This window comes from Guillardia theta, assembly GCF_000315625.1.
Source record: "Guillardia theta CCMP2712 unplaced genomic scaffold GUITHscaffold_67, whole genome shotgun sequence".
NCBI classification, from domain to species: domain Eukaryota; class Cryptophyceae; order Pyrenomonadales; family Geminigeraceae; genus Guillardia; species Guillardia theta.
This window is the reverse complement of record NW_005434607.1, coordinates 406,104-416,343: the sequence shown is the minus strand read 5'-3', so window position 1 is coordinate 416,343 and position 10,240 is coordinate 406,104. Positions and strand designations below refer to the sequence as shown.

The window sequence follows — 10,240 nt, the reverse complement described above, 5'->3', positions numbered from 1 at the left end:
CAGCCGACAGATCAGAGAGGCAGAGAAACGTGCACTCGATCCAGACACTGACAAGGACGAGCGGCAATACTGGCGCAAGAAAGAGGAGCAGCTCCGCAAGGAAAAGGATCGACTTCTAAAGAAAGAGGATCGACTTCTAAAGAAAGAGGAGCAGCTTCGCGATCTACTCCTGATCGAGAAGAAGAAGACTCAAGGTTCAAAGAAGCCTGAAGACTTCCTGTCAAAACCTCAAGGTAATGCTAGCAGTGCACAAGTTTGACGACTGAAGGCGCTGACGGGGCTGATAGGCGACATGTTCCTGTCCTTCTTGAACGAGCTTTGCCAGGTTGCGAGGGCGGGCAAGACTTACTCAGCTCAAGAGATTGTGAGCTTCTCGACCTTCTTGGGAGGGAATGAGGTTTTCGGAAATCAGCTGTTCCTTCGAGATTGCTACTTGGAGATGAAGCAGGTGATTGCAGAGTACTTCCGCTTGGACACGGAGACGCCGAAGAATGGGCAGGTCATCCTCACAGGGAGTCCAGGGATAGGGAAGTCATGCTTTGCCTACTTCTTTCTTCTTCAGCTTCTCGGCTCTGATGAGGAAGTAGTCTATCAGGTAGGAACCAATTACTGGTACTTTGATGGGGCAGAATGGAGTAAGTTTGGAGATGTGACCGTCGTTGTAAACTTTCTCATCAATTTCCGGGGGTGGTACATCTGTGACCTGTACAAAGGCCTGGGGAGCTACGTGATAGCAATTTTGGCGAAGACAATCATACTGTCTTCACCCAAGCTTGGAGGGTTCAAGGACATTCTGAACAATGGGGCGGGGCGATACTTTCTGCCAACATGGACTGATGAGGAGATGTCAATCTTCATCAAGATGCAAGGGGGTCGCGTGAACGAAGAAGAAGCAAGGAATATCGTCGAGGATTGGGGGAACGTACCGAGGAATGTCATATTGAGGCCTATAGGGACACTTGAGCAGGCGATACAGACGATAACCTCACTGTCGTCGCTACAGGAAAAGATGCAAGCAGCAGTGAACGAAGACCTGGGAATGCCATCGAGACTGATTCACCTGGTCCCAAGCTCAGACTACAAGACTATCAGCGCTCGAGCATGCTCGCAGAAAGCCGCGGAGAAGATCTTTGCCCGACTTGTCAAAACAGACCGGGATAGGCTTGTAGACCTTGCCTTCTCAGGCTCTGATTCTGGGTGATATGGGGCGGCAGCTCTAGTTTTTGAATGCTTGGCACATGAGGTGCTGAAGAAAGGAGGGAGATACAGATTGCGCAGTCTAGGGTCGGGTGAGGATGATGAAGGGGCAAGGGAAGAGATAGATTTGCGTATGAAGAAGTCGCAGGCATAGTTTGAGTTCTCTACAACAGGACTCAACGAGTGGAAGATCATGGAGAACACATATTGCAAGCCCAAGGCATCGAACTTCCCTTGTGTGGATGCGCTTTTATTGTCAGATCAGGAGGTCCTCTACATGTTCCAGATGACGATAGCAGGAAAACACCCGATCAAGCTTGGACCACTGTGTAGGATGTTGACAGCTCTACGAGCCAAGAACAAGTTTGAGAGGGTGTGCCTTGTGTTTGTTCTACCCTCAGAGCTTGAGGGGAAAGCACGTTGGAGAGGAGCTCAGGTTTTCACCAACGACAAGACAGCAAGTGAGATGGAGAAGCAGCAGATGGAAAACGTTACTCAGCACGCGATGTTCTTGTCCAAGAAAGACGTGGCATGGCTAAAAGGAGCGGAGATCAGCATCCAGCTCGTAGACAAGGCACGGTCTCAGAGTGAAGAGCAACTGGAGGGAGGCGATGAGGCGACACCATAAGGGACTGGAATCTGTGACGTTGATGTAGGCTGATAGAGTGGAGAGCTTGTAGTAGCTCTAGCGGCTACAGAGGATGGACGGCTCATGTGGTCATGGGTGAGATCCATGGCGGCAGTCACGGTGACGAGCACTGTAGCTCGGGTAACCAATATATGTATCTGTATGAAGCTTCGTGTTGGGACAGAGATTGCATCGTTCGACGGACAACATAATGATCTAGATCATTCGATACAACTCCTCGAGACAAACGTGGACTGAGAGAATGGATGATGCCCAGTACATGCACACTCTCACAAGGCCGTCCATCCATATTGAACAGCGACGCAGAGCGAAACTTGGCGCTCCGCCGCGAAAACATGACCAAGATACATCAATCATCACTTGCATCGCCATCATCTCCATCTTCTTCTTCTTCTTCTTCTTCTTCGTGTTCTCCTTCATTACCTCGATTACCTCCGTCATCATCATCATCATCATCATCGGGCTAATTACTACCAACATCGTCATTTCCATCTTCTTCTTCTTCTTCTTCTTCTTCTTCTTCTTCTTCTTCTTCTTCTTCATTATCATCTGCATCGTCATCATCGTCGTCGTCGTCATCGTCGTCGTCATCGTCATCGTCCTCCTCCTCATCATCACCATCATCATCTTCAACAACAACAACATCATCATCACCATCATCATCTTCAACAACAACATCATCATCATCATCATCATCATCATCATCATCTTCACCATCATCATCGTCATCATCATTATCATCATTATCATCATCTGAAATGTCCGAGGCTAGACTCTCGCTTCTGCATACCTGGTTCCACATGACAGAACAGCATGCCCAAGAGAAAATCAAAGGAGCTGCCGGACTCTCAACTTCCTCTGCGAGGTCTCACCTCCTTCAAGATGTTGAGGAGTGCTTTATACTCTGGCATGGATAGACTTGTCTTGCCCTCGTGGGCCTGCATCACACCGTCGCTCTTCTTCCGGGTAACCCCTATCACAGCGGCTGCTGTCCTCTCCATGAACCTTCCAGCACCTGTGCAACGAGCCACATCAGCTGCTTGCCATAGGCTGAGGAAAGAATATAGCTCCGATCAGTAGTCTCAACAAACAACTTGATGTCTCCATGGGCCGAGTGTTAGCTGTTTGGGCAGGTGACTTTCGTCAAACCGGAGATTGAGGCGTCAATCAAGTCTTCGTCTTTGTGGACCAGAGCTCAACCCCTCAGTCTCAGAAGAAACATGCGTGCTGCGTTCAGTGGGGAAGTATACGCACAAGAGCTTGCGATCAGGCTACTGATGGTCGGTGAGGATCTACTCCCGACCCCGGGTTGACAGCATGATTGATCTTGCTCCAAATGTTTGTTCTTCGGTCAATTCTCAACAGGAACTGGTCGAAAAAGTCTTCCCTGATCTCCTACACAATGTGCAGAGCTTGGCATCGTTGTCACTGCAAGAAATCCTTTCAGTGCCCGATCAACAATGCCGCACCTAAGGTAAGCCCGGCAATCCTTCAACGACTTCCCACTCCGCCTAGAACGTATCATTCAATTGATACACGGTCATGGATCAGGAAGAAGTAGTCCAGTTCCCCATTGTGGAATTTCTCCGACTCTCTCAGCCCGGGTGGTTTCCCTCCTCATGAGCTCTCGCTCAAGGTCGCTGCTCCCATCCTGCTAGTCACCTCCCAAATTGTGTAATGGAACCCGGCTTCAGCTATCGCAACATGGCGGAGGCAACTATCATGACATGTTGCCACAGATCCAATTCAGTCCCCTTTCTTCTGTCCTTGGCGTTCACCATCAACAAGTCTCACGGGCAGTCCGATCGCTGACTGTCGCAGGCAGTCGACTTCACCTGGAAACCCACACGTCTATGTCGCCCTTTCCCGGTAGCTAGGGATTACTCAACTACTCAGCCTTCTGGAGCTTCGGAGGACTCGAGGGGGTGGTGGGGCTACCGAAACTACGGGGTAATAGGGGTACACAATCAGACTTTCGTAGAGGTAAGGGTGGGTACTACACTCCTCTTACCCAATCGCGCACCTCCCGCCATGGTAGGAACCGGTGGCCCCTCTCTGCCTCTCACCGCCCTTATGCTCCTTCCTGCCATCCATGCCTTCTGCCCCTGCGCACTCGATGTATGCATCCGGCCGAGGAGGACTGCTGTCACGAGCTACATGCGCATGCGCAAAGGCAATGAAGCCGGTACATGCATACGTCGCGCTTCTAGTCTCAACGCGCTGGAGTGTGCAGAGCGTAGGAGAAAGGGAGTGCCCGGGAGGATGAAGATGTCCATGATGCAGCAAGAAGGAGACTATCGTGAGGAGATGATCTCTTTAGGCGCGCAGATTGCTAGGGTGGAGGAGGAGATAGATCAGGTCAGCCGACAGATCAGAGAGGCAGAGAAACGTGCACTCGATCCAGACACTGACAAGGACGAGCGGCAATACTGGCGCAAGAAAGAGGAGCAGCTCCGAACGAAAGAGGAGCAGCTCCGCAAGGAAAAGGATCGACTTCTAAAGAAAGAGGAGCAGCTTCGCGATCTACTCCTGATCGAGAAGAAGAAGACTCAAGGTTCAAAGAAGCCTGAAGACTTCCTGTCAAAACCTCAAGGTAATGCTAGCAGTGCACAAGTTTGACGACTGAAGGCGCTGACGGGGCTGATAGGCGACATGTTCCTGTCCTTCTTGAACGAGCTTTGCCAGGTTGCGAGGGCGGGCAAGACTTACTCAGCTCAAGAGATTGTGAGCTTCTCGACCTTCTTGGGAGGGAATGAGGTTTTCGGAAATCAGCTGTTCCTTCGAGATTGCTACTTGGAGATGAAGCAGGTGATTGCAGAGTACTTCCGCTTGGACACGGAGACGCCGAAGAATGGGCAGGTCATCCTCACAGGGAGTCCAGGGATAGGGAAGTCATGCTTTGCCTACTTCTTTCTTCTTCAGCTTCTCGGCTCTGATGAGGAAGTAGTCTATCAGGTAGGAACCAATTACTGGTACTTTGATGGGGCAGAATGGAGTAAGTTTGGAGATGTGACCGTCGTTGTAAACTTTCTCATCAATTTCCGGGGGTGGTACATCTGTGACCTGTACAAAGGCCTGGGGAGCTACGTGATAGCAAGTTTGGCGAAGACAATCATACTGTCTTCACCCAAGCTTGGAGGGTTCAAGGACATTCTGAACAATGGGGCGGGGCGATACTTTCTGCCAACATGGACTGATGAGGAGATGTCAATCTTCATCAAGATGCAAGGGGGTCGCGTGAACGAAGAAGAAGCAAGGAATATCGTCGAGGATTGGGGGAACGTACCGAGGAATGTCATATTGAGGCCTGTAGGGACACTTGAGCAGGCGATACAGACGATAACCTCACTGTCGTCGCTACAGGAAAAGATGCAAGCAGCAGTGAACGAAGACCTGGGAATGCCATCGAGACTGATTCACCTGGTCCCAAGCTCAGACTACAAGACTATCAGCGCTCGAGCATGCTCGCAGAAAGCCGCGGAGAAGATCTTTGCCCGACTTGTCAAAACAGACAGGGATAGGCTTGTAGACCTTGCCTTCTCAGGCTCTGATTCTGGGTGATATGGGGCGGCAGCTCTAGTTTTTGAATGCTTGGCACATGAGGTGCTGAAGAAAGGAGGGAGATACAGATTGCGCAGTCTAGGGTCGGGTGAGGATGATGAAGGGGCAAGGGAAGAGATAGATTTGCGTATGAAGAAGTCGCAGGCATACTTTGAGTTCTCTACAACAGGACTCAACGAGTGGAAGATCATGGAGAACACATATTGCAAGCCACCCCAAGGCATCGAACTTCCCTTGCGTAGATGCGCTTTTATTGTCAGATCAGGAGGTCCTCTACATGTTCCAGATGACGATAGCAGGAAAACACCCGATCAAGCTTGGACCACTGTGTAGGATGTTGACAGCTCTACGAGCCAAGAACAAGTTTGAGAGGGTGTGCCTTGTGTTTGTTCTACCCTCAGAGCTTGAGGGGAAAGCACGTTGGAGAGGAGCTCAGGTTTTCACCAACGACAAGACAGCAAGTGAGATGGAGAAGCAGCAGATGGAAAACGTTACTCAGCACGCGATGTTCTTGTCCAAGAAAGACGTGGCATGGCTAAAGGGAGCGGAGATCAGCATCCAGCTCGTAGACAAGGCACGGTCTCAGAGTGAAGAGCAACTGGAGGGAGGCGATGAGGCGACACCACAGAGGATGAGGGACTGGAATCTGTGACGTTGATGTAGGCTGATAGAGTGGAGAGCTTGTAGTAGCGGCCGCACACGTGTAGTAGCTCTAGCGGCTACAAGCGGTTACTGTCCTCTCCATGAATACCTTCCAGCACACATCAACTGCTTGGCATTGTCTGAGGTGAGAGTATAGCTCCGATCAGTAGTCTGCTTCTCGGATGGACATTTCTATCAGCATCGTGGACAAAAGCATATGCCTCCTGCGCCTGTTTACATCGGCTTTGCCCATAAAAGTTTGTGTTCCAAAGATGGAAAGGATATTTTTTTAGCTGTCACCAATGAAGCTTGGAAGAGAGGCGTGAACTTCAATGTGTGGTCTTTCGATGGGGAGTTCGCCTGTATATATCGTTATTTCTACCAAGACAAGCCAAGTACATTCATTCAGGAAGTGAAAGCCATTAACAAGACTGCAACCAGTATGGAATATAGACATTTATGTACATCTATTTCAGCATACATTTCGGGGATATTCAAGTTCGAACCTCCAATTTCAGAGCACGACATTGAGAGTGAGTGCACATTGGACCATCCAGATGAGTACGATGGTGATGATTTGTCGTCATTGCCCATCACACCTCAGCAAGGAATTGTACACATGGATGTTGCTGAGATGAGAGAAATTAAACAGTTTGTTTTGCAGTTACGACAGAACCAGGCCATATGGCAAGTTCAGAAGGAGAAGACGCTACGATGCCACACGAGGAAGAGGCCCAGAGCGACCCTGAAAGAGATGTTTTGCAGGTTTCAAATATTTTGCAGACGGTACGGATATGAAGAAGTTCTTTCATTGGCCAAGCACAATGAAGAGGGGGGGGAAACATTCACTCCTTGGGAGATGGAGCGAAGAATAGCTGATGGACTAAATGACTTTGATGAACACAAGATCCGCTTTAAATTCGACGAATGGTTATCCAATCCCGTCCTCTCTCCAATTACGAACAAGTTGTTGTTTTTCTCGCCGTGCATCAATCACTTGTTGAAGAATGTCAGGCATTCCATTGGATCAGGGAAGTCTCAATCGTCTTCTACGGAAGCCCAGATATGGCATAAAGCTTACAGTGATATCGCCAAGAAGAATCCTGCTTGGATGACTCAGATGGAAGTCGACGGGACCGCCGATCCACAATCGGTGGATATCATGCTGAAGATGTTCAGTGACAAGGCCATCAGTCTACTAAAGGCAGAAGGACATGAAGCGACAGCAAGAATGGCAGAGGCTATGTCTGGCCTGCACAAAGCATTCGATGAAAGAGGGCTGAAAGTTTCAGAGAGGATACGTCTCGTTCAAGAGGGTCGAAGATGGCTATTGGAAGGCATCGACTGGACCAGTGTCAGCCAAAAACATGTCAAGGGACTATCATCTGTAACATTTGAAGGCTTCATAGTTGCAATTGATACTCATCTGCAAGTACAACAGTATGTGAGGGATAAGAATCATGCGCTGGGTGATAGAGACTATGACTTCAATTCACGAACTCTCTGGACGGATAGTGTAGAGAATCTGTGGTCCTTGATCGGCCATCTGAACAAGAAGGATTTTCTGAGAAAATTCAATCAGGCATGCATAGAATTATCTAAAAAGGTGGATCCAAACCTGCCTTTTGTATACGAGCATTCGAAGAAGCGAATTGTCCTGAGCAAACCGCACGACCGTGAAGCTTTCAATGCACGGGATGGATCTGATAATGACGTGGAGCCACACAATAGTACGCAGAAGAACAATCGAAAGCGAGTATATGCAAAATCAGGGCAATGGGATGAAGGATTAACAGGTAATATGCAACGGTTCCGGGGATTGCGTAGCATTGCTGGCTGCAAGTAGAAAAAAGTACGTATTGTGGAAAATATTAAACACTGCTACGATGCAATTCAAATGATTGATACCATGATATAGATTTTACAATTTCCTGATAGGCTATGGTGGTTTCACGATTGTCATCATTGCACAGGCTGAATTAATCATCCTTAAACCTGGTCGCCGCCTTGCTGCCATTGCGATTTCCTGCAAACTCACCCACCCCTCCTGAAAAGGTACCCCCAAAATATCATACAAAAATACCGGTACTAGACCCTTTTATTGGGAGTTCCTCCCCCGTGCATCGTCAGGCTCCCGTTATGGCGCTATGGGGCTATGCACCACCCCTTGCCCGCCTGTACCCCACCCCCTATCCTCTATGTGTTGTACATGTCTTTCACCCCTTGAAATGATTGCTTTACTAGGGGTAGAGGTGATTTGATGGGGGTGGGATAGCAGAGTAGTTATTTCCCAGATGGCTCGGTGTTGCCATGGCATATTTGCCTTGTTTCACTCAAAGTACCCCCTATTTTCAAGCAATATACCCGTACATACGTTGCAACGCATGACGCATGCAGACACACAGTCATCTTTTTGGATTGGCAGTTTGTCGGGGAATGGGCGGAAGCAGGGGAGGAAGCAGGCAGGGAGTGGAGGGGGGAAGGAGGGAGGGAAAGTGCGAGGAGAGCAGAGGGACGGAGAGGATGAGATATCATGTTGGAGGTTGGTCAGGACAAGAAAAGTTTAAGTTGTAGGTCAATGACTGTAACGGAGCGAGCAACTTTCTGGGTTGTTGCCAGGGAGTTGTCATGATTTGCATACCAGAAGGAGTTGAGTTGGATCAGGCTTTAGGGAAGTTGAAGGGTATGAGAAGGCATGATTTTGATCCGCCTTTTAGAGTTTGAACCGCCTTCTACCTTTGTTTGTTTTGCTTCTCGCGCTCGTTTCTGTGGTCATTGTTGGGTGTTTGCAACGAAACTGCATTCAAGAGTTGCTCTTTGACAGGCACTGCGCTGGGAGGCGGGGAGAGACGATGGGCTGTGGATCATCGGTCCAATCGATTATTCCAGATCAAGATGCGAATGTTACCAAAGCTCCCAACAGCACGGCGAGCAAGGTGGAGCAATTTCGAGTGTTTGGGTGATTTGACATGAAACCGCCAGGTGGACGAATTCGACAAGGGGCGCCATGGGAAGTTTTCAGTGACGAGTTCAGAAGCCCCCTCCAAGAGGCACGAGATGAAGGGGGGCAGTGCTTGGAAGCTGAGCCCTGAGCAAGCTGTGCGCTTGCGTGCTTTCTTTGATACGACCTCCTCCTCTCCTTCCCCTTCCGCGATCGCCAACGACCTCGGAGTTTTCCACGAAGAATGCGGAGAGATCCCGATGCAGCTCGGGCTGAGCTCGGATGTGTTTGTGGACAGGCGACGTTCGTCGTCTACGTTCGAGGAGTTCTGTGGATCAATCTGTAGGGAGTGGGAGGTGCTGAGCAAGCAGAGCTTCCTGGCGAAGTCCTCGCAAGCTGACGTCATCAGGACCTTGGCCGAGTGCATCCCCGAAGGATCCCCTGACAACCCCTTACAGTTCCTGCAGAGCTCATCCTTGGAGGACGTGGCGATGTGGTGCCAGGGTGTCGTGGCGTCGAGGCTGGCGGAGAGCTTCTTGAGCTTGAAGAACCTCCTGCAGGCCGAGGAGGAAGCCTCCCGCCTCCTTGAGGGCGCCAGCGAGCCGATCAACGACAAGTTCTGTGTCGCAGAGTTCGGGAAACTGGAGGAGTTCCACAAGGGGCTGCTGGAGAGGATAGGGTATCCCATGCTCAACTTCTACGATGGGATGCAGCAGGAGCACTGCGAGAGGGCAGACTCGAGGGACACATTCAGGACGCCCAACTACCTGCTCGAGACCTCTCCTGCTCAGGAGTGGAGGGTGGTCACAGAGGAGGAGGAGCGAGTCAAGGCGTGCCAGGGGAAGAGGATCGTGAGGAGTGTAGAGCAGCTGATGGGCCAGGAGGCGGTGGTGAGGGCAAAACTGAGAAAGGAAGAGATAATTGCTCTCATCCTCTATACTGGTAAGATGCTTACTCCTACGCGTACTCGTCCTCGTCCTCTTCCCCATCGTCCTCCTCCACTTCTCCTACTTGGCTCTCCCTTCATGCCCCACCCCCTCACCCATCCCCTTGCTCACTTCTCCTCCCCCCCCATCCCTCCTCCCACTTCCCTCCTCCCTACGCCGCAATCTCCCAGATCGTGATAGAGTTTTTCTTGCAGGACCCATGTACCTCAAGTACAACGCGGTCCTACGTGGGTTCCCTGCTGAGACAGTGAAGGAGCTGAGAGGCAACAAGTACCCCACGACCCTCTTCTGTATCGTCAGCGG

General features: G+C 50.3%; 5 protein-coding genes across 5 annotated transcripts in view; all 5 read left to right on the top strand.

The window, feature by feature from the left end:
- Positions 1-1,201, top strand: part of GUITHDRAFT_113520 (hypothetical protein) — a gene marked incomplete at both ends in the record, with an annotated part of 2,249 nt that extends 1,048 nt beyond the window's left edge. Inside the window, 2 exons of the mRNA XM_005827411.1 lie at positions 11-233; positions 288-1,201. Coding sequence (XP_005827468.1) covers positions 11-233; positions 288-1,201 — 1,137 coding nt within the window. The remainder of the gene's footprint in view (positions 1-10; positions 234-287) is intronic.
- Positions 1,202-1,390: 189 nt separating this feature from the next.
- GUITHDRAFT_113519 (hypothetical protein) lies at positions 1,391-1,825 on the top strand (the record flags this gene model as incomplete). Its single annotated transcript, XM_005827410.1, has 1 exon — positions 1,391-1,825. One exon carries the CDS (start codon positions 1,391-1,393, stop codon positions 1,823-1,825), a length of 435 nt encoding a protein of 144 aa, XP_005827467.1.
- Positions 1,826-4,009: 2,184 nt separating this feature from the next.
- On the top strand, positions 4,010-5,407 carry GUITHDRAFT_113517 (hypothetical protein; the record flags this gene model as incomplete). Its single annotated transcript, XM_005827409.1, has 2 exons — positions 4,010-4,439; positions 4,494-5,407. 2 exons carry the CDS (start codon positions 4,010-4,012, stop codon positions 5,405-5,407), a joined length of 1,344 nt encoding a protein of 447 aa, XP_005827466.1.
- Positions 5,408-5,684: 277 nt separating this feature from the next.
- Positions 5,685-6,059, top strand: GUITHDRAFT_113516 (hypothetical protein; the record flags this gene model as incomplete). The annotated part of the gene is made up of 1 exon (XM_005827408.1): positions 5,685-6,059. The coding sequence occupies one exon, from the start codon at positions 5,685-5,687 to the stop codon at positions 6,057-6,059; it is 375 nt and encodes a 124-aa protein (XP_005827465.1).
- A 207-nt stretch (positions 6,060-6,266) lies between these two features.
- On the top strand, positions 6,267-7,895 carry GUITHDRAFT_113515 (hypothetical protein; the record flags this gene model as incomplete). The annotated part of the gene is made up of 1 exon (XM_005827407.1): positions 6,267-7,895. The coding sequence occupies one exon, from the start codon at positions 6,267-6,269 to the stop codon at positions 7,893-7,895; it is 1,629 nt and encodes a 542-aa protein (XP_005827464.1).
- Positions 7,896-10,240: the final 2,345 nt, after the last annotated feature.